Source organism: Paroedura picta, chromosome 7 (assembly GCF_049243985.1).
Source record: "Paroedura picta isolate Pp20150507F chromosome 7, Ppicta_v3.0, whole genome shotgun sequence".
NCBI classification, from domain to species: Eukaryota; Metazoa; Chordata; class Lepidosauria; order Squamata; family Gekkonidae; genus Paroedura; species Paroedura picta.
The window spans coordinates 71,992,362-72,016,529 of record NC_135375.1 but is presented as its reverse complement, the minus strand read 5'-3'; the positions used below and the strand labels follow the sequence as shown (position 1 = coordinate 72,016,529).

The following is a 24,168-nucleotide window of genomic DNA, read 5'->3' as shown; positions in this document are numbered from 1 at the left end:
GACCAGCATATCTGAAGGCTGGTCTACGCCCTTACAAGCCTACCCAACCACTGCCCTGTTTCAGTTGCCCTTATGAGTTTAGGGGAGTGGCAACATGGGAGAGGGACTTCTGAGTTGTGGTGACACTCCAGGATTCTTGGGCCAGGGAGAAGAGACTAATATTTTCTCTTCTGTTGCCATCTTCTGCTGGCAGATGAAGGCTGTTGGTTTTTTAAATCTGACATTCCCTCTAACCATTACCGCAAGAGGGATTTGGCCTGACTCACTACTCATTGCTGAATTCCTGCTGCCACACCAGTACAGGGTGATCCCGGGCTTGGCATGACTCAAGCCCTCAGTTGGCTCATGGAAAGGGGACACAGATCAATCAGTGCTCCCTTCTTTGCCACAGGGTTCATTGGTGCCTATGTTGGGTCTGGAGTGTGCATCTGCCAAAGAATCAGGCCATCCTTGTCTGGCTTCATCCTACCCACACCCGAGTATGGCTTCCCGGAAGGGGGGGGGGAAATGCCGCAGGCAATTCTGCCACGTGACAGAGCCTCCTGGGGCATTTAAAAAAAAAGAATGTGGTATTGCATTGTTACGCAGTACCATGTTCTTGAAAATAATTTCTTAAGAGACCTATGCCACCTCACAGCATGAAGAAGAAGAAGAAGAAGAAGAGTTGGTTCTTATATGCCGGTTTTCCCTAACCGAAGGAGGCTCAAAGCGGCTTACAGTCGCCTTCCCATTCCTCTCCCCACAACAGACACCCTGTGAGGTGGATGAGAGAGCCCTGATATCACTGCTTGGTCAGAACAGTTTTATCAGTGCCGTGACGAGCCTAAGGTCACCCAGCTGGTTGCATGTGGGGGAGCACAGAATTGAACCCGGCATGCCAGATTAGAAGTCCACACTCCTAACCACTACACCAAACTTGGCAGAACCTCGCTGCCCTGGCTGTTGTGTGGGAGCACACATCCGGGGTGGACGGGGTACAACAGGCAGACTGCTTCCCTGTGTGGAGCTTGGAAGAGGTGGGACAACCTGCCCTACCCCATAAACAGGGTGACAGTGTGGTGCAACGGATCCCATGTGGTAAACTTCTTGCCCAGTGTTTTAATTGTGTTTAGGAGGTGTTTAATTGTGTTGTATGTGTGTATATTGTAGCTTTGGTGTAAATTGGTTTAATTATGTATTTTTGTTTAGATGTGATCATTTTTAAGATTTGATTTAATAATGTTTTTTAATCCATTCATTACCTTGGTGGCCCTGATGGGGGCAGAAGGTTGGGGTACAATTTTTGTAAATATGCATTGGCAATGCATGTATACCATCCCTTTCCCTTTGTCATGGATGGATGCATTTTAAACTGTTGTCCTCTTTGAGTATATCTTCTCTATATCCAGCATTGTAGTTTTAACAACTAGTTGGTCTTAGGTTTCATATTTTCAGTTTGATTATTAAAGTAATTAAATTTCATTTATCAAATATGATCTCACCACTTTTGTCTGATTTGTCTAGATTGGAAGACTGGTTATTGGTCAGAATGGCATCTTGTCCACTCCTGCAGTGTCATGCATTATCCGAAAGATCAAAGCAGCTGGTGGGATTATTCTGACAGCTAGTCACTGTCCTGGAGGACCTGGAGGAGAATTTGGAGTTAAGTTTAATGTTGCCAATGGAGGTAAGAGTATTTTTGATATTCTATAGCATTGCAAATCTAGATGTGTAAAAAAACTCAAGTTAGAATCAGAAGGAACTGACTATAATCGTCTACTTTCTGTGTATTTTCACGCATTTTAAGAGATACCCCCCCAAGCTTCATTTTGTTGGGTGGTTCCCCAGAGAAATCAACAGGTGTTCTTTGTTCCAAAGACCTGTTACACTGCCAGCTGAGGTTTTTTTTTTAAAATGTTGCCGGATATTAAATGTTAATGTAGTATATCCTGTGGAACTTACTATTATGAAGCCTTGTTTTCTCACTTCATAGAGATCTTCCAGATTTCTATACTGTCTCGATACACAAAGTATGATGAAAGTCTTGCAGGAAATGGTAGAGAACTTAAGCCTCAGTCCATCAGTAGCTGTGGGCAATATTGCATGAAAATCAGAAGTACCAGCTTTTGATGTACAACTTCATTCTCATAAAAAGGAACATCCAGTTTCTTTATCCAGGATTGGATGTGCATATGCATCAGTAACAGGGCAATCCTAAGGAAAGTTGCAGCCTTCTAAATCCATTGAAATAAATGGGCCTAGAAGAGCAGAGCTAGCATTGATCTGATAGTCAAGAGAAAGAGGTGTACTTGCTATAGTGGGACATTCATTTTTGTCCTAAGATCCATGAAATCGAGTTATATCCGCTTCTGCCTATTTGACTGTTATATATTCTAAAGGTATATGGTGACTTGTAATTCCATCTTTCGACTAACAAGTTTTCAGTGCAGTGAAAGAATTCAGTTTCAGCTTCTCTCTTCTTCAAGTACAGTATTTGCTGGCGTATAAGACTACTTTCCCCCCCTGAAAAACATGCCTCCAAGTGGGGGGGGGGTCGTCCTATACGCCGAGTGCACTTCAGTTGGGATAGACATAGCTGCCCATAGTGGCCCATAGTACTGTAATGTAATGTAACAAACTCTATATTTTGAGTGGAAATGTTGGGGGGTCGTCTTATACGCCCAATCGTCTTATACGCCGGCAAATACGGTAGATAATTCAGCTCTATACTTGAGTGAAAAACTATTGTTCTGTCATATCTCCCCCACCTTTAGCAAGTTTGTCTTTTCACATTGTTTGAAGCCAGAAGTGACACAGTGGCGATTTTAGGAATTTTATTTGGGAAGCACCATGAAGGTCAAGACAGGGCAGAATAGAAGTCTAAAAAATAAATGAAATAAAATCGGGCTTCTGAGGTTGATTTTGAATGTGCTGCTGATTGTGTTTTATAGCATTCTTAAAGTTTGTTAGCTCAAGTTATAGGGATGCTCCAGATATATGTTGCTGACCATTTTTTTGCATTTAGGATACTTTGAGCACTAATGCTAGATTACTTACTGAAAGATTTGTCTTTCAGGACCAGCTCCAGATGTTGTTTCTGATAAAATCTACCAGATCAGCAAAACCCTAGAAGAATATGCCATTTGTCCTGATTTGAGAATTGACTTATCTCGTCTAGGAAGACAAGAATTTGATCTGGAGAACAAATTCAAGCCTTTCCGAGGTACTGTATTCTTTTGCACCATTGGACTCTCTGAGTTACTATAAAGTAGTTTGCTTGCTTTGCGTACTTTTACAAATGGTGGTGGAAATTGCCATTATTGTTCTTAATTCGTGGTGCCCCCTAAGATTTTCAAGGCAAAAAACTATCAGACATGTTCTGGCATTGTCTGAATATGTGTAGCAATCTGGGATTTCTTTGGCAGTCTCCCGTCTAAGTACTAACTGCCCTGGCTTAGCTTTTGAGGTCTGACAAGATCAGGCTAGCCTGGCACTTTTACAAATTGGTGGTACTAATTGCTTGATACATATCTGTTTGGTGCTAGTAATGATGCTCAAGTAATGTACATTTTGACAGGAACACAGGTCTTTCAACTACAGATGTGTAGAGGGTGGGAATTTGGCAATTAGTGTAGTTTGAGATATCCAGTTTGTTGATTGGGAGCAATGATCATTGTTGTAGAGATATAACTCCATCATTTGCCCAGCTGTTATCAAGTAAACTTCTCTGAAATCTTGCTTATCGATAGTTTATGAAACATCATTTTTGCTTACTTCCTGAATTTCTAGGAACTTGAGAGTAGTGGCAGCTTATAAGACCTAATAAAAATGTACTTGATGGCTGATGGCATTAGCTAGTATGACAATGTTGGGTCCCAAGTATATGATGTTTTGTGCAATAGATTTTCAGTTATTCAGAGATTTTTTAAAAATTCAGAGATTAACTAGACATTGTTTCTTTTACCTTATTTATTCAGTTGAGATAATAGATTCTGTGGAAGTGTACCTCAACCTGCTGCGGACAGTGTTTGACTTCAGTGCTATTAGAAGTTTGCTTACAGAATCAGACCAACTTAAGATAAGGATTGATGCTATGAATGGAGGTAAGGGGACTGCATTCTGAAGGGGTAGAAAATAATATATTATAATATAATATAGAAATAATAGTTACATGATCAATACAAAATAATTATATTTAGCATTTCTTTTGCACTTTTAAATAGGTCTTACATAAGCCATCTAAGGTAGCTCAGCAGTATTAGTTACATATTTCCCACAGGGGCTGAGGGTTTGTTTAACCAAAGGCCTCCTAATAAGTTTGGTAGATAAACTATTTCAGTGAAGTGAGCCTGACTTCAATATTTGATGTAGGTTAACTTTTCAGACTAGCAGTAGAAAGGTTACATTGATCTGACCTTGTTGGAAAGATGTCTTCAAAATGTATAGAGTGGCTATTTATATTTAACCTTCAAAGGCACCTATGCCACAAGGGCAGCAATAATATTTATAGGACTGTAATGTCTAGAAGTTTGCGCAATTAAAAAAAGGGGGTGCGACTTTAAAATAAGGCCAGTCTGGCAACCATTAGAAAATGTCTACAGTTGGTTTTCAGTAAGAAAAGATACTTAAGAATGCAACCTAGAAGTGCCTGCATGTCAGGAGCTTTCCATGTACAGAAACTTCTAAACATGCAGTTCTGCATATTCAGCAAAGATTGTACCATGTGCCTCTCTGCACATGTGATACGACCTCTCTTTATCTTAACAGACCTGAGAAAATGTCTTCTGTGAAAGAACTGACATTGAATAAGTTTCAGAGACTCAAGTTAGTGAAACTATGCATTCATGGATTCCTCTGGTACTAACCTTTTCAAGATAGAGATCTTACCTCATTCAACAGATGTGTGTATGTTTTGTTCTGAACTTTACCTGGCCATTAGTGGTGGTCATAAAATGCTCACATATTATACAAATATAAAGATACAAAGTGTGTGCACTCTCTTGAAATTGGAGGATACGTTTATTTTGCAGTAATGGGTCCCTATGTCCGAAGAATCCTGTGTGATGAATTAGGAGCTCCTGCTAATTCTGCGGTGGACTGTGTTCCGATGGAGGACTTTGGAGGCCAGTATCCTGACCCGAACCTGACATATGCATCTTCTTTACTGGAGGCAATGAAAGGAGGAGAGTATGGATTTGGAGCTGCCTTTGATGCAGATGGAGTAAGTATTTTGGAAAGGATGGCTCTGTGGTTAAAAGTAACTCTCTGTTGGTTCCGCCATGATGTTCAGGGAGAGGCTTTTAAACAAATTCCCAGCTTTCATTTATGTTCAGAAGAGAAGAATTGTCAAGCCATCACTTGTGTCCTTGAAAAATCTATATTTTATTCATGACTAGCCCAGTTTTTTCAAGTATTAGTATTGGATTTGTTGTTATTTAAAGTTTCAAACAAAATTGTTTAATTGACTATAGAATGCCAACTTAAAGCTTTTGAAACTGCAACTATAACCCAGCTTTCAGTACTGGGTCAATGAGGCTGTTTCATGTGGGATATTTTCCAGACATCACTTCACTGTTCATTGGCTTATTAAAACACTGTATATGTAGAATTCAAAATGTAATTTGCCATGTGTGATGGATACACATGCATCTCTTTAGTTATTATCAAATTGACATTCTGGGGAAGGAAGTAACAAACTGTATAACAGGAACAGTGGTACATAAGCATTTTAGGAAAAAACAGTTCCCTGGAAGCTTCATTTTCTTTGATTCTTCATTGGCAAGATTCAAACAGGCAAGTTTTGAACAGTTCCTTGAAACTATGAGGACAAGATGCCCTTTTCAATGGAAAAAAAGCAATAAGTAAAGACTTACAAATATAGTTTCAGGAGGTTGCCATATTGGTATGCAGCAGAAGAGCTTTATTTAAGTCCAGTAGGACGAGCTTAGACTCTCAAGAGTTAATATCCCAAAAATCTTGCTGAATTAAAATCATGTACACAAATGCGTCTTTTTAATTCAGCAGGAGCTTGTAGACTTTTGGGGGCAATACAAATATTCCAATTTCTACCGTCATCAGAATTTAGTATTGCTAGTTAAAAAGCCAGCTTGGTGTATTGGTAAAGAGTGGCGGCTTCTCATCATGTGAGCGGCTTCTCATCAGGTTTGATTCCACCCTCTTCTACATGCAGCCAGCAGGGTGACCTTGGGCTTGTCATAGCCCTGGTAGTTCTGTTCTCACAAAGCAATTCTGTCAGAGCTCTATCAGCCCAACCTACCTCACTGGGTGTCTGTTGTGGGGAGGGGAAAGGGAGGGCAATTGTAAGCCATTTTGAGACTCCTTCAGGTAGAGAAAAGCAGGGTATAAATACTAACTCTTCTAAAGAAAATTGTCCCTCCTTGAACTAGCTTCTGTACCCTCCTTATACAAAACAGTACAGTGAAGGAATACTTTTTACTTTTCCCATCATGCACTGTGATTATGTTGACCTATCAGGCAGAATTTCCTTTCTGTTCAGGATTCAAAACAAGTAGAAAAGAAACATTGGGCAGCCTAATTCATGGCTATTAAGTGGGGAAATAAGGGGCTAGGTCAGTCTTATTTCATGAGCTCTGATTCAAGTATAAATAAGAAAGTTCTTCTCTTACATACCTCATCAGTCTTTTTAGTCTGATCTATCACAGCAGTGAAACCGAGCTCCAGTAAAAGGAAAAAAAGTGGAAGAGGGGAAGGCAATTATAATTCCCTGTGAGCTCTGGGTCAGGCCTAATCAGTGAAAAGATTATTTTTACAGGAAATACACATACATGTATCTTAGTTCAATGAGACAGGCTGGAGCCAAAGACAGGCTGGAGCCAGTCATGGTCTCCCTTTGCTGGACAGATGGGGAGAGAAAGCGCAACATGGAAATGATATTTTTACAATGGTGTTGTGGCAGAACTCCTCTACTTAATTTATGCCCCCTCCTTTGTGCTTTCTTTTCTTTTCCAGGACCGCTATATGATCTTGGGTCAAAATGGATTTTTTGTGAACCCTTCTGATTCACTGGCCATCATTGCTGCCAATCTCCATTGCATTCCATATTTATGTCAGATGCCTGTGCGAGGCTTTGGTAGGAGCATGCCTACCAGTACAGCACTGGACAGGTAAAAGGCGCAAAAAATTCATTGCCATAGACAATTTTCTAGGGATAGCTCTAGGGATGCTACACGGCGGTATTTAATATTGTTGATTAACATGTTGCCTATTTTGACCCCCCACACACACCAAATGTTGCTACTCATCAGAGTACTCGTCAAAGGGGTACGCATGTGACAGAGTAACAGTATTAGCTGCCTTCTCATTCTCTTCATCTTAAGCGGAAGAGATAGGCCTCTCCCCTCCAGTCTCTCTTATCTGAGGCAGCTTTGCTGTGAATTCTAAAGATGTCACTCTCAAGTTAATTCATTGTGCACACATTTCCTCTCATGGCAGTGTTGCTGCCAGTACTCCAGTTCACCTGAAGGGCAGCCTCTAAGCACTTCAGCACATTTCAACACATCCAGTGTATCTTGTCTAGTCATACAAGCCTGTTTTTTTCATGTGTCAGTTCTAGCAACAAAATTGCTATTTTGAAGACATTAAAATGTATTTTCTGGTGCTTTTGGGGGTTGAATAAAAAATGGTTTCTTAAGGAATATCTTGAATTTAAATTTAGTAAATTATATTAATAATAACTAGGTTTAAGGCCTGCTCTAGCCCAAATACGGGCGGCTGGGTGTGGGAGGCAGGCCAGTGGAGGGGAGGGAAGTGATGGGCTTAGAAGGAGACGGGGCAGCCCCCCACTCCCGTCCCCGCCCAAGCCTCTCCCGCAAATCCCTTGCCGTGCTGAAGCCTCCCCAGGTCGTCCCCCTCCCTCCTGAGTCCCTGGCTTTGGCGCTGCCCTCGGAGCAGGTCCAGTGCGGCTGGCCTGCTCCGAGGGCCATGCTGAAGCCTCCCCCGGCCGCCCCCTCTCCCACGAGTCCCCAGGCATCAGCGCGGGGTTCGGAGCAGGCCTGCCGCGTCCCTGACATGGCGGGCATGCTTTGAGCCCGCAGGACGGCTCCCCAGGACGGCGCCATGGCCACCAATCAGCCGGCTCACCTGTGCGGCAGGGTGGGCCGGGAGTCAATAATGGTAGGGAAAATTGAAGACAGCAGGACAAAAGGAAACCCAACATGAGATGGATTGACTTAATCAAAGAAGCCACATCTCTCAGTTTGCAAGACCTGATAATGGCTGGCTAAGGAGATTAGAACTTTAATTTATAGAGTCACCAGAAGTGTGAAGCAACTTGATAGCATGTTACACACACAGAGCTAGTGATGAGTAAGCTAGACTAGTGGTATGCCTTTTTGGTATGGGAACAAATTGAAATGTATTTGGTACAGTGATACATAAAAAAACAAACAGAGCATGCACAAAACAATATAACCGCAGAAACCTGGACCTACTTTCTCAGGCTTCTTGACTCACTTTTGGGCTGGAACCCACAGGTTTTGAAACTCTGAGTTGGACATGCCCTCTTCACCCAAAGAGTGAATTCACTGCTGTAGAAAGTGGTGCCTAGACAGCATAGACAGCTTCAAGAGGGAATTGGATTAATTTTTGGAGCAAAGATCTATCAACGGCTACTAATTACAAGGTGTAGATGGAACACTATGTCTGTGGCAGTGATGCTCTGTACACTTGGTGCTTGAAGGAGGCAAAAGTGGGAGGGCTTCTGGAGTTCTGGCACTGCTGGTGGGCCCCCTGATGGCACCTGGGCTTTGGCAAGTGTGTGAGACAGTGTTGGGCTGGATGAGCCACTGATCCAACATGGTTTTCCTACGGTCTCTTAGGAGTCAAGCCTGACTCCTTTTTATTGCTTTGATCTTGTACTTGGGGTGATTTGCTGCTTCATTCAGCGTTTACCCAGCAGGAAAAGCCAAGGGTACTTCTAATGGCCTGTCTGCAGTTGTATTATCACAGCTTGTAATGATGAGTTCATTCCTTCACACAATCAGTTCAACAGTCCATATTTCTTATTCCTGCAGAATTTTCTTTTCTTCTTGAGTTTTCAGCCAAGCATTTTAATGGCTATATTCTTTGAGCCAAGAACTTTCCGTAGATAGCAGCTGCAAATGAATAATGTGTCAAAGATAAGGGATAATATTTGGGGGTTGAATCTCTTCTTAAGTAAAAGAGCAGGCACTAGTTCTTCTTAATGTTAGTTTTAATTTTAATTCAGAGCAGCCAGAACTTATCTAGAGAGTACTGATAACACTAAGCTTTCTCAGAGGTAAGGTAAAGGTAAAGGTAAAGGTATCCCCTGTGCAAGCACCGAGTCATGTCTGACCCTTGGGGTGACGCCCTCTAGCGTTTTCTTGGCAGACTCAATACGGGGTGGTTTGCCAGTGCCTTCCCCAGTCATCACCGTTTACCCACCAGCAAGCTGGGTACTCATTTTACCGACCTCGGAAGGATGGAAGGCTGAGTCAACCTTGAGCCGGCTGCTGGGATTGAACTCCCAACCTCATGGGCAGACAGATTCAGACAGCATATCGCTGCCTTACCACTCTGCGCCACAAGAGGCTCTTTCTCAGAGGTAAGCTTTAAAAATCCATGGTAGGATGAATTTGCTGTAAAGTACACAAACTCTGGTGCCAGGATAGAGCTCTAGAGACTTCATGGTCTTCTCTGGCTACATGGCCAGTAAAGGAGGATAAGTGCTATTAAACCAAAATGGGGTACAGGGAAACTGTAAGGTGCCATGAAGACTCAAATCTAGAAGCTGGGTCAGCAGCTGTATGTGCCAGCTAGGCTGCCTGCCTTCAGAGCAAACTGCTTGGCCAATCTCCCCTACATCATAATTTCTTCCGAGAGGTAGCCTGTTGAGGAAGCACACCCCAACTGGTGGGATCCAGTGAGGATTTCTGGAACCAGCCGACAGTAGGGTCTGATAAAACCTAGCCAGGAGGTATAAAACTGCTGCTTACAGCTGAAGCAGCATGCCTGTAATGTGACATGCCTTACTCTGGTTCCTGTTACGTGTTAGTTTGACCTCTTACTTTGCCTTTGTTTTGGATTATCTTTTAGATTCTGGCTCCTTGCCCTACCTCAGCTATACTTTTCCTAGCCTAGGACTGCCATTGAATCCTGACTTCTGGTCTGACCTTGATTCTGCTGTGCTCCACAGACCTCTTTCATTTTTTTTAACCTTCTGGCTGCCTGGCTTAAGTCTGAACTTTCCTCCCTGACCAGTTGTGTACTTCAGCACCTGAGAGTGTGTTCAGACTCCTCTTATGCTTATCTGGGCTAACAGAATCAAGTATTTGTTGAGGATATTCTAAATATGGATTGGTAACCTGCAACTAGAGAACCAGAACTGTGCCACGTGGCAATGCAGGTGACTGTAGAAAAGGACTGGGTAGTCAGTTAGCTCATGGTGATGAGGCCTCCTCCCCAGGTCCCATCCAAGGTACCCCAGTCAGCGGCCTGAATGATGTGATGGCACTTGGGATAACTCGTTCATCTCTTGTCCCCAAGTATACCTTAGTGACATAGTGAACGTGGGATTGGTTCTTGGCCTACTCATAGGAGAAGCTTTGGACTGAAGTACTGCCCTGCTTGAACAGTACTATCCAGGGATTGCCAGCTGGGTTTCATTCTTGAATGTCTTAACCAAACTGCTTGAAAATTCCACTCACAAAGCTGATGCTGCAGGGACCTCTCTTTGAAAGCTCAGCCAGTCCTTCAGATCATTTTGCATGTATATTGCATAGTTATTATTATAATTATTATTTATTATATTTATATACTGCCCTCCTCGGGGGCTCAGGGCGGTAGTTCTGATATTTGCCTCTGTTTTGGAATAATAGCATCATTCTATACTAGTTCTGACTGGATCTCTGTGAAGTACTAAAAAATGAGCTGGCCTGTGTTTAAAAACTGATGCACAGATTTTATATTAATTGTGGCTCAGGGCTGTTTATATTGAAACTTTCATACTGTAGTACATTATATTATTATTTATTATTATTATTATTTAATTTTTAGAGCACCCTTCTCCCAATAGGTCTCAGGGCGGTTTACAACATAAATAGTTAAAACACAATCAATTCCCCATAAAAACCCCAATTAAAAGTTACATATAACATATAGCGGCGGTGGTCACAATTCTGATCTTAGTTCAGCCTGGTAGAGAGAATAATGCTCAGAAGAGGGTGGCACCAATACAATAGATCTAACCATGATCTCGATGTTAGAGATCTCAATATTGGAGGGGATCCTCTGATGGATTAGTGGGAGAGCTGCCCTGGCCTCAACCATATGCCTGGCGGAAGAGCTCCGTCTTACAGGCCCTGCGGAAAGCTGGTAGATCCTGCAGGGCCCTTAGCTCTTCTGGGAGCTCATTCCACCAGGTTGGGGCCAGCACTGAAAAGGCCCTGGCCTGGGTCGAGGCCAGGCGAACATCCCGTGGGCCCGGGACAACCAGTAAATTCATAACCAAGAGGTCCCGCAGGTAGATGGGACCCAGGCCGCGTATAGCCTTAAAGGTCAATACCAATACCTTGAATCTGATTTGGAAACAGACTGGTAACCAGTGCAGATGACGAAGCACTGGCTGAATGTGGGCCCTCAAAGGTGTTCTAGTGAGGACCCTGGCAGCCGCATTTTGGACCAGCTGTAACTTCCGAGTCAAAGACAAGGGAAGGCCTGCGTAGAGTGAGTTACAGAAGTCTAATCTGGTAGTGACCGTTGCATGGATCACTGTGGCCAGGTGTTCCGAGGACAGGTAGGGCGCTAGTAGCCGGGCTTGGCGAAGATGGAAAAATGCTGTCTGAGCTACATTGGTGACCTGAGCCTCCATAGAGAGGGAGGCATCAAATGTCACTCCCAAATTCCTGGCAACTGGTGCAGGTGTTAATTGCACCCCGTTCAGGCATGGGAGGCATGCTTTCTGGTCCTGCCCTCTTCTGCCCAGCCACAGGACCTCCGTCTTGGAGGGGTTGAGTTTCATGCGATTCTGCCTGAGCCATCCAGCTACCGCTTCCAAACAGCTGGCAAATGTATCCGGGGTGGAGTCCGGCTGGCCGTCCATTAGGAAGTAGAGCTGGGTGTCATCCGCATATTGGTGGCAACCCAGCCCATAGCCCCGGACCAGCTGGGCTAGAGGGCGCATATAGATGTTAAAAAGTGTGGGAGAGAGTATCGCCCCCTGCGGAACCCCACAAGGGAGCTCACAAGGGCTCAACATACTCTCCCCCATCGCAACCCTCTGCGTCCGGTTCTGGAGGAAGGAGACCAGCCATTGAAGCGCAGTCCCCCTTATTCCAGCTCCGGCGAGGCAGTGTACCAATAACTTGTGGTCGACCACATCAAATGCGGCTGACAGGTCTAGAAGCACGAGAATGGCGGAGCCGCCCCTATCCAGCTGGCCCCTATCCATATCATCCATGAGGGTGACCAGCACGGTCTCCACCCCGTGGCCAGGGCGGAAGCCAGACTGGTATGGGTCAAGGGCCAAAGTTTCATCCAAGAAACCTAGGACTTGGTCCGCCGCGGCCCGCTCTATCACCTTACCCAGAAACGCCAAGTGCGAAACTGGGCGGTAACTGGCGGGGTTCCGTGGGTCCAATGATGGCTTTTTTAGTAAGGGGCGTACCACTGCTTCCTTGAGCCCCTTGGGAAACTCTCCAGATGTTAAGGAGAGGTTGACAATCTCCCTCAACGTTTTGATTTGAATACGGAACCCTGGTTTAAAAAGCCTGGTCTAACTGTTGATGCAGATGCATGACTGGTGAGTAAAGAGCCAGTCTGGCTTTTCTGTTTTTCCCCTAAAAGTGAATATTACTGACAGAATGAGAAGTTATCACAAGATACAGTTCAGAGAATATCATTCTGTGACTGCTAAACCTAAGTAGGCATAGCTGCTGAAAAAGTCGTCAAATCCTTCGGCCATGGGAACAGTCTCTGTGTTGCAGAATTCAAGGGAAAGGGCCTGTCAACACAGTGTTGCCCTGGAACAGGTCCAGCGTACTTGATGAGTTTGCTGCACAATCTGGGAACATAATTACATTTATGAGTCATGGGTCCCCATCCTGTTGTTGTCCCTTTCATTGATGGGTTAAATATATTCTGATATCAGCTAAGCACTTTTAAAGCATCACCAATCCATTGACCTGGATGGATCAAGATAACCTTTAAAACATATTGAACAACTTATATGCTGCACAGCATTCTGCAGGATTCCTGGGGAGAGTGTGGAAAATTCAGGCATCAGAAGTATTGTGGATGTACATTGTGTGTGCAGTTTCACACAATAGGAAGTAAGAGCTAGGAGCCAAGTGCTTTTGTTATTAGAAAACTGCTGCCCAGTCACAAATCTTTCTTTGTCAGAAATGCTTGAATTTTCTATTTGTGTTTTTTTTGCCCATATCAGCATACATTGTGTTTGGCTTTGATCTGAAGAAGTTATATGCATAACAAGCTGCTTATATTGGTTTTAGCGCATTTCCCAAGGGTTTTGGGAGAGCATAAGCTCTCCTTCTTTGTAGAAAGATGTCCTTCCAAACATTTTCTTCCATAGAATTTTGTGGAGAAACCCTCACACTTAACTTCTGCTACTAGAATTCAAACGGGTTGATAAAAGGAGAGAAACCCTAATTATGCTTCTCTGAGGTACTGGGAAGAAGCACAAATGTGATATGATTGTATTTATTAGGTAAGACTCGAACAGCAGTAGCACATTATTGCAGAAGATGTGGTTCTGCATGTGATTAATTTTTAGATTGGCTGTATGTTACACATCATTTTAAATTGCTTTTGTATCACAGAATGATCAAGAATCTTTTCATTTAGCGGTTAGAGGAATAGCAGGAACCAGAGAAGAGCAAATGTCTGATATTGCTTACTAGAAGATGTTATTTTGAAATTAGACAGATTAAAGATTGAAGGGCAGTGTTTGGCTGCCTTGACCTGGGTGCCCCAGGTGATCTAGTCAGATTTCAGAGGTTATGTTGGTTCACCCAGGGCCTAGTCTGCACACAATAGATAATGCACTTTCAATGCACTTTAGGAGTAGATTTTCCTGTTCCACACAGGAACCTCCAGCTGCCAAAGCACATTGAAAGTGCATTATTCTATGTGTGCAGAATGGGCCCTGCTAGTCAGTATTTGGATGGGACAGCACCAGGGAAATCCTGGGTTGCTATGGGGTCCCCATCAGTTGGCTGTAGCACTTTCCACCACAACGCTCTGTTTGTTGGCCCGACATAACCTTTCAAGATCTGTACGTTTTGGCAGATGAAACAATTAGGTCTGAGGGCAGAGTCATATCATACTGATGTATAAAAACAATCCTGAAACTGACACTTTCTTTGCCAAAACTTTCCGCTTACAACTGTTCCCAAATTTGGTTGTAACTTCTGACTCTGTCATGCTGCATCATGATTTTCTCTCCAAGCTGAGCTCTGAAGAGCCAGCAATTCTCAGAGTTCAGCCTTTTATGTTTATGAAATTATTTGTTTATGAAATTATTTTGTGTTTATGAAATTATTTCTTCTGTTTATGAAATTATTTCATATGAAATAATTGTTTATTAAATTATTTGTTTATGAAATTATTTCTTCTCCCGTGTTTTGCAGCTACAAACAGGTGCTATGTCCCTCTCCATAGAATTAAATTTCTTGTTCATATGATTTTTTGGTAAATTCTGGTGTTTGTAGAGCCAGACTTAAAGAATCATGTAATTTAGGCTTCTGTCAAGTTGGTAAATAAACTTTCAGTAAATTTAATTAACTGGAATTGTATTTTCTTTATCTGATTATGTACATCAGTAATGCCTTTTCATTACAAAAGTGATTTTTTTCTGCCTTGAATAAGGTTTTTGTCTTGGTCACTACAGGAGGGAAGAAAAGGAGAATAAAATGTCAAAGATGTCAAAATGTAATTTGTTTATGTGTAGAGTGAGTCTCTGGAATAGCGGCTGCCCCATAACGGGGGGGGGGGGAATGTTCCTTTCTCTTGCAAACAATGGCAGTGCCAAGGAAGCTGGGAAGGAAGCAGGAAATGGCCTTTGGAAGGCAGCATTTAAGATAGAGGCAGCAAGGCCAGGGCTCCCTAGAAGCTTAGTTTTCTGCCCAAGAAGAAATAAATTATCCCTAATTTTCTCCCTGAGTAACTTACTAGATCATCCCTTACCTCCACCATATCCTCACAACAAAAATCTTGAGAGGTAGGTCAGAGTGAGATCTTGTGGTAGATCCAAACTTTCATGGCAGGCAGAGTGAGGGATTTGAGCCCCATTGTTCATAGTCTAGCACTCTAAGCACTAAGCCCCACCTGAATGGGAGTCTTACTACCCCTTCAGGGTGTTTCAGTCATTCTTTTTCTGTAAAGGATAACTTAGAAGGAAATGTTGCCATTCCATGGTTGTACTGAGAATGGAGTGCTGGAAGCTCTTTTTGTGTCCTTGATCAATTGAGGTAGAGTGCAAAGGGATAGTTCCCACGTCCTCCAGTATTAATCTCAAGATCACAAAGCAGTTTGGCACTTATTTATTTGAAGTAATTATGCCCACAGTATGGTATTCCATTCAGGTCATTTGGTATGCAGGTGAGAAAGCTTTTCAGAGAAGAAATTTCAGGAAGCAGCATTGGTATGGTGAAATCTTCAGAGAAATCCAAATAGTGGTTTCGTGGTTTAGGAAGCATCTTTTGGAAAGGCAGCCAGCCTTTATAAAGCTTTGGAGCTTAGCCATTGTCTCTTTATATATATTAAGTATAATGCAGTTGTTTTCCTGAACTAATATTTTCTTAACAGAGCAGTTAATATTTATGTGGCTTTGCTTAGTCCTTTGGGTCTGCTTTGATAGTTCTGCCTTTAAAACCTTTAATACATAAGAACAGCCCAACTTGTAACGGAGAAGGAGGAGACGCTATTTAATTGCTCTTTTGGCATAGCAGTCCTTTTCCATTGCTCCTGGGGTTCCATTGAAGGAAAGTAACTTTAAAGTGTTCCAGAAACTAATTAATAAAGTGACATAATTTTAAAGTACATTATTAGCAAGCAATGATTAAGTCCAGTACAAATCTAGACATGACAGTGGTAGTTCCTTGTGCTCTTCCCAAGTGGCACACTCTCAGCCAGGATTATGTCTGGAATTAGAGCCCCAGCTGGGATTCCTGCAGAGAGGAGATATGCAACAGCCAGAGATCTTGCAAATTAGCATGTGAGGTGCCTGAAACCATTTGCTCTGAAGTCATCTGTCTTAAAACCAAGGGCTTGGAGCAGACTTTCTTTGTTGCTTCCAGCTCCTTTATATTTTATCCCTTCTAGTTCTTCTAAAGACCTATTTGTCATGTTGTATCTTAGCTCTCTGAAACATCCCTGGTTATCTGTTTAAGGAGGACCGTTCCATTGCTATTCAGTCCGTAAATTAAAGGCAGTGGAAATAGCATCTCTAACACTTTACCATATATGGAGGATTGGCAGTTGTTTGGTTTCACTCTCGGTATAGACACTTGATGCCTTTTAAGGGAGCACAGTGCAATCAGAGTGAAAATATCCAGAAGCCAAACATCTATTTCATAGGGCTGCCACTGTTAAATTGTTAGGGTTTAATGGGGTCAGATGAGAAGTACAGGCACTGGAGTGTAACAGACCTGGGGGGAGGAAGAGAGAATTCAGTAAGTTGTTTGTATAATTTTGACCTGTTCTAAAATCAGAAGAGTTTGCTAAAAGTGTTGTCTGAATACTGGCATATGTTGTGTCATTCGCATTTAATTTAATTTTGGATTATTCACAAATTCCTGACTTTTCAGGATATTGCAGAAGAGGCTAGTTTGTGTGTGGCTGATTTTATAACAATCCCCTGTCCTGAAGGGTTTTACTAGGACTGTAGTTTGCACACAGGAGACCTTGTTAAACATACGCGAGGCTGAACAAGCAGCCTGATATGTTGTGGACATCCATTCACAATGGTTGTTCTGTCTGCCCCTGCAGATGCAGTCCCTTTAAAATTTAAATTCCATTTGCAAGCTGTGGTGTATATTAACTCTGAAGATGTTTAAAGGGCTTGCGATTCCTTTAAATACCTCCAAGCTAGGAGTTCACTCAGAAGTTGTTTAAAGGGAGTGCAACCCTTCTAAACACCCTTCAACTTCAGCTATCAGGCTGAAATATATCAAAATCCAGCTGAAATAATACCCCCAAAATACTAATAAGTTTTCTTTTGAGTATTTTTTGGCTCAGATTAGTTGAATGCACACCCCTATAATGTGGAACCATTTATCTGAAGAATGTTTCATTACAAAGCAAAAAAGCTTTAGAAAATGTACTCATTTCATTATGTCTAATTGATGGACATTAAGGAACAGTGTATTTAGATCACACTGTTAAAGATAACTATTTGAATTGCATACAACCCATTGAACTCCACAAGTCTTCTAAGAGTAAATCAAACAATTAGTTCTATTCAGAATGTAGCAGATAGAACTAATACCATCCTTGGTGTAAACTCTTGCATGTGAATCTTTTGTATACATAGGCAATATAAACTTTAGAAATAAATCTATGCTGAGAAAGAAGCAGGAAAGCCTGTCATACCTTATAAGAAGTCTTGTACTGAAGCTAATTTTGTGATTCCGCATCTGAAATGAATTGTAGTTAGCATTGAAATATTTGTGGTCATGCATGAAAAGAGCCTGGTGTCTTTAAAATGTTTGTTTAGTTTGGCTATAACAAAAAGCTCAACTTTGAAAAAGAAAAAAGCAAAACAACTTGCTGGGGGATCGCACATTTCAGAATGGGAAGGATGCACTTAGGTAAGAACACCTAAAAAGAGGATTATGCTATTTGCAATGGCGGAGGGTGGATGGGGGAATCTGCCGCCTTCGCTGTGCCCTCTGCTGGCCTGCTGTGGTTTTGTTTTCATGTTTGCTGCTTGTGCAGCATGTGGGAAGGGGAAGACACGTCAGGAAGGTGTGGAGGGGAGTAATACCATGATTCACCTCGCCATTTTGGCCACTGGCTTCCATCTAAACGGTACTTAATGTCCCCTGCTGGTTGCCATAGAGAAAAGTATAATTCACCATTGCTGCATCTATGTATTGCTCCTGCAGACTTTGGCTCATTCTGTAGATTTTATTTTTTTTTAAAGGGGGATGCAGGGCTGGAAGTCTGGTGTTTCTCTACAAATTTCAACACAATGAAAGCCACAAATATACAAACCCAGACACAATTGGAGATAATATCTGCTGATGCTCTGAGAAATTTGTGTGACTCAACTCTTCCCAGTTGGTCTTATGGCATGAAGTGTCCATGTAGATATTCGTGATGGCCTTCCCAGCGACTGACCTCTCTTGGCTGTAGCACTGTTGTGATCCTGAAATCTTACTGCTTGTTTGGAATTTCTCTTTCCCCCACCCCCATACCAGCCTCCCAGTTTTCCACTTGAAATTTTTCTCGTTATCTTAGTCTACATATTCCAGTTTGTGCTGTCTGATTAGACATCCTCATTGCTGGACTGTGTCCTAGTGTTTAAAGAGTTCAAGACAGGTTGGCATGCTTATCTGTTGGATAATGTCATCTCCTTCCTCCGCATTATATAGTTCTCTTGAAATATATGTCTGTAGCTTCAAGAGAAGACAACAGAAATGGTTATAGTTGAATAAGTTTCTTAACCATGTTTTCAGGATCTTCTGTCCAGCCAGAAGAGTTAGTAGTCATACAAATAAATCTTCATGATACTATAACCATTCATACGATGCATATATTTTCTTGCTTTGGATGGCACATTAAAAAAAAAATCCTGTTCTTGTATTGCTGGGTTGGTCTTAAAGTTTAGGGTGAACTTTATACTTTCATTTTTATTGTATTGTTTTGATTTACTGTTTTTGTTAGTTATCTCAAACTCTGCAGTCAAGAAGAAAGATATAAATCTTCTAAATGTTGCATCAGGCCATTAATTATTTCTTACTTTCCAAAGGTTATTACAGTGCCAGTGAGTGATTTCCATTGGTGTACTTAAGTATGTGTCATTAAAAACTTATCCTTTCATATGTTTCAACTATTAATTGCAGTGCCCTCAATTTTCCACCAACTTTTGACTTTACTCTTCCGTTCACAAGTTCTGGGAGGATAGCGTGGGTGCCTGTTTACTTCATTCTAAACCCAAGCTATTGTCTCAGTCCATTTTTTAGAATCCAGTCTGTATTTGCACACTACTTAACTGTTTGTGACTTATGTTCCCTAGGAGTGAACTGTGTGTCAGTGAGGTGCTAGTGCACATACTACAGACTTTCCAGGCAGTTCTCCCATGCCACCATCAGCATTTTTTTAAATGTGCAGCTGACACCTGGTCAGTGGAAAAGCCAAGGAAGAGAGAGAGAGATGTTAAGAATAGTTTCTCAGTTGTTCTTTTAAAAAGCCTCTCTCATTGTTCTGTAGTCCAGAAAAAAATTAACAATAAATTGTTTTGATCCATTCTATGCTCTAGTCATATAGCAAAAATAAATCATCTTACTTTAGCAAAAAATGTCAGGAGTCTTTTTCCATATGACTTTGAGGGAAAATAGGAATTGAGGCTTTTATTGTTCTTAGCAGATTTCCTATATCATATGGCTTGTAGCTCTTGAGATAAGACAGTTTTACATTAAGAGCTACAACGGGAATTACACTGGCAGAAAAGAATACACCAACAGGGTTATGGTCCTTTCTAAGTCAATTTGAATGGTGGATTTAAATACGATTTTCAAGGAAAAAGTGATCTTCAAGGAAAAAGTGATCAGCTTTATCTCGAGCCTTCTTAGGCTATTTTTAACTGTTGTGAATAGAGTTTAACTTTTGGCTTTCTAACCATAAATCAAGCACTTTAAAACTAGCACTTTATTATTTTTTTTACTTCTGTACTGCCCCCCCTTTTGGCTCACACCCTTTTGGCTTATACCCTTAATATATAATCTTTACATAACGGAGTGGTCTGAACATTTAATCAAGACTGCTGCTTTATGTATCAAGTAGGTAAAATCAATGCCTCTCTAGACCTTTTAGGAATCTATGTGAGGAAATGGAGGAAAAGTAGGATGCAAATTTAATAATCTGTTCTTTGGATACCCCAAAGACTTCATTTGGCAGTTTCAAGATTTCAGTGTGTCTTTTTTAAGTGGTGCCTTATATTTATCACTGATTTATAGAAGTTGGTTTTGCTAGCTGCATGTGTGGAAGAGATATCTTTTCCCATTCAGCAAATATAGCCTCTTGATAGAATAAATTTGCAAACATGTATAAAATAACTGAACCATCCTTATGTTGTGGTGTTCTGTGACGTATCTCTTAGGGTGGCAAAATCCATGAAAGTTCCTGTCTATGAAACACCATCAGGCTGGAGGTTCTTCTCAAATCTGATGGATTCTGGTCGATGTTCACTCTGTGGAGAAGAAAGCTTTGGCACTGGTGAGACCTCATGTATTCTGTGTGGCAGATTTTATGTCAAATATAATGGCATAAAGCATACATGAGAACTGGGCACTTAGGGGGGCTGGATATTTTAATGCAGACTACTCCTATTATGACTATGCATCCCATATGTATGTATATATACTGGCCCACTAGGATCCCCACGCACCTCCTGGCTTTGTTGCCTATGTTGTGGGGGCAGGAGCTTGTACAGGTCGCAACATATAGTCAATGGGCTATCTTAATTTTGGCAGTGAAGATGAAGGCATCTTTTGTAGGCCTGTTTTAGTCCACGTTATGAAAGTCCCCAGTCCCATGGTATTAACAGCTGACTAGAAATCTGTCAAACACATAAGGAATTACAAACTACATAATGTTATCAGAAGAACAAACTGAAAAATATGTTCCATATTCATTGTTGGATATTTGGACATAACTAGCAAGGGCTATCTTGGTACTTCTGTTTCATAAGACCAGAAGCCTACCACAATGAAGAAAGACTTCTAAATTTAATAATACCATTGCTTAAGCTCACAGAGTTTTGTGACGGGAAGACCCTCCGTGGACTCCTGCTCCTGAACCAAGAACAGGAAAAAATGGCCTGATTAAAGTAACTCAAATTTTAGCTCCCTTAACGGATCTTTCTTCTAGATACACATGCACATATACCTCAAACACGCATACATTAATTTAACGAAATCTTGCAGGTATTCAGTGGAAACCATTTCATTCTTACATTAATATATAAAACAAATACAAGCATTATTGAATTGATGTTTGAGTCTCATTTATGCAGCTGGGATCCATGAGGCTTAGGTTGATCCATATTGATCCTGCACTCCCTGCTGTTCCCTTGCAAGACATTTCCCATATTCAGGAGACTATGGTTGCTTCATCACAGAAGTTTTACTTCAGTTTTGCATCCAAACTACATCAGGAATTGTTTTGGAGCATCCACACAATGTCAACCCCTATTAATCTTTTTCCAATACACATCAATAGACCAGAGAATGGAGCCATATTAAACACTTTCCTACAGATCTGGGAGGATGCCCAGGTTTGTAGAAAAATTGGGGAGGTAGTATGCTAAATCTTGTGAAGCCACACTGCAAGATTTTTGGAGGATTAGAGGAACCACCTAAGCTAAACCCATTGGACTGAGGCAGTGGCATTGCAAGTGAGTGGGAGATATTGCCATTTCTCCCCACCATACCACTGGTGTGGGTGGGTGCTGGGTGGGCTAAAAGGAGAAGGGGAGGGAGGAGTGAGAGTTGCTGCTGTATCAGCCAGTCAGGACACCTGAACACAGGCAAGCAAAGAACAGGGGGAGCTTCCCCCCCCCAGTGCTGCAATGTGAGCCAGTCAGGCTGAAACAGCAGCATCTTTAATTACTGCCCTCTCCACAGCTGGCGTTGCAAGATGGAAACAGCAGGTGAAATGCAGGGACTGTCACTCCTGCTTCAACCAAGCTGGCAGAAGTGGCAGAGCTTTAGGCGGGTAAGATGACCACTGAATAGCTGGCCCAGTGAGCAGGGAGAAGATGGGATCCCCCCCCCCCGCCTGTCACATGCCTCCACACTTTACACTGCCATAGTAATCTATAGTAACCTAGCCGTTGCTGATTTTAAAAGCCAGAAAATGGATTTTTCAATGATATGCAGCAAAACAATGGCTGTAGGAGCAGAGGTATGAAAAATGCAGGGCAAACTGTTGAGTGGCCACTTCATTGCCACTATAAATGTGTTTGTATTTGCAACAGCAGCAAGAGCTACACAGAGATCCTTGATGTGTGGAAAGAGCTGATACTTAATCATGCTAACCAGTGGGAGGGAGGCCCCTATCTCTCTACATGGTTTCGATATGGAGATGCCATAAACATGCTCTGTTTATATCACATGACAGTCTAGGACTGATAAGTAAATTCATTCAGTGGAAAATTTGTTTTTTTTCCCTTTTTTTAAGGCAAAGTCTATACACTGGAAGCATGTCTATGTACCATACAGTAAACAATGTTCAGGCTGTCAGAAGGATTCCTTGGTTCCAGTGATGGCTTTATTGATTGGTACTAGGATTACAAGTGTAACTTTTTTACTCTCCTTACTCTCCCCCCTCCCCCCTATATTTGGGAATTGAGCCCGTATCAAGAATAATTCTTTACCTACTTCAAAACAGAGTTTAATAGTTCTCTGATTTGTTCTTGGAAACTTAATTCAGATTGGCATCCAAATTACTGCTTTACTCGATGACTAGAAAAAGAGAGATGCTCCCACAAATCTGCATCTAAACAGAGATCATTTCTTAGTTATTAATATATTGACCGCAATCTCTCAGTAATGTAAATACCCACATTTATAACAAAGTGCTGCATGGTAAATAAAAGCATCCTTTATGCTATAAAAGGACAAAGGAGTTTTGGCAATGACTCACTACGCTCTGTGTTCTCAGACTTGTTCCCTGGGAGCTGATTCTGGAGTTCAACCAATGTTATAGCAAAGTCTTCCTTTTTTGTAGCAGCAGAAAGGGGTCTGTCATATGAAATTAGTAAGATGTGGATATTATGAGTGATGCCTTGGCCTTTTAAAAAAGAAAGGGGCAGCAATAGCCATCACACTTCAGGCTCCATCTGCAAACTTTTCTTCACCATTGCGAGAGCTGCACACATGATTTATATATTTGATTTAATCCATTTTGGCAGTAGTAGGAATACATTTGGGGGGGGGTTGCTTTTTGTTTAAACTTTGTTTCCAAGTTTATACGAGCAGCTGTTGGCTCTCTGTGCGGTAACTTGAATAGGAAGAAGTCAAAGATATGAAGTGACAACCATGAGAGGAAAGATTTGCTGGCCTCCTCCAGAGGTCCAAGAGCTGCAGGAAAGTTGCACAGCCTCCCTGGAGAAGACCAGCAAACAGCCGCAGGAGCTTTCTTTCTCCTTACCTTACAGAACATTTTGTGTAACTCACACTTGCCCATACTCTGCAGATGCAACAGGAAGGCTACTCTGACCTGTGCCACTGACCAGTGACCCAAGGGCTGTTAGGGAACTTTTAAAATTCTGTCGTATTGTTTGTAAGCTGACTTGAGGATCATCTTTATCAGAGTGGTAATTCTGTAAATTAACATTTCAGATAATCATACAGGTTATGTTAAGAGCAGCTGTTTCTTTTGATACTCACCTTTTCTCTACCTGAAGGAGTCCCAAAGCAGCTGACAAACACTTTTCCCTTCCTTTCCCCACAACAGACACCCTGTGAGGTAGGTGGGGCTGAGGGAACTGTGACTGGCCCAAGGTCACCCAGCTGGCTGCATGTGGAGAAGTGGGGAAGCAAAACTGGTTCTCCAGATTAGAGGTCAGCAGTCCAAGCTGGTTCACGAGACTTAAGCTCTGTCAAGCAGCTTGGAGTTGTGGTTAGGAGCACAGGCTTATAATCTGGCGAGCCGGGTTTGATTCTCTGCTCCCCCACATGTAGCCAGCTGGCTGACCTTGGGCCTGTCACAGCACTGATAAAGCTGTTCTGACTGAGTAGTAATATCAGAGCTCTCTCAGCCTCACCTACATCATAGGGTGTCTGTTGTGGGGAGAGGAAAGGGAAGGTGAATGTAAGCCGCTTTGAAACTCCTTCTGGTAGAAAAAAGCAGCATATAAGAATCAACACTTCTTCTTCATCATCATCTGTGCAGTTTCAGCCTTCAATGGTGGATTCTAATTCTTTTTGTACTTGAGAGTATGATACT

The 24,168-nt window shown here is 42.0% G+C and overlaps 1 protein-coding gene across 1 annotated transcript in view; it reads left to right on the top strand.

Moving 5' to 3' along the window:
- PGM5 (phosphoglucomutase 5) overlaps positions 1-24,168 on the top strand; it is a 48,979-nt gene that overhangs the window by 10,807 nt on the left and 14,004 nt on the right. Inside the window, exons 2-7 of the mRNA XM_077344858.1 lie at positions 1,504-1,666; positions 3,056-3,202; positions 3,957-4,082; positions 5,010-5,200; positions 6,970-7,124; positions 20,318-20,433. Coding sequence (XP_077200973.1) covers positions 1,504-1,666; positions 3,056-3,202; positions 3,957-4,082; positions 5,010-5,200; positions 6,970-7,124; positions 20,318-20,433 — 898 coding nt within the window. The remainder of the gene's footprint in view (positions 1-1,503; positions 1,667-3,055; positions 3,203-3,956; positions 4,083-5,009; positions 5,201-6,969; positions 7,125-20,317; positions 20,434-24,168) is intronic.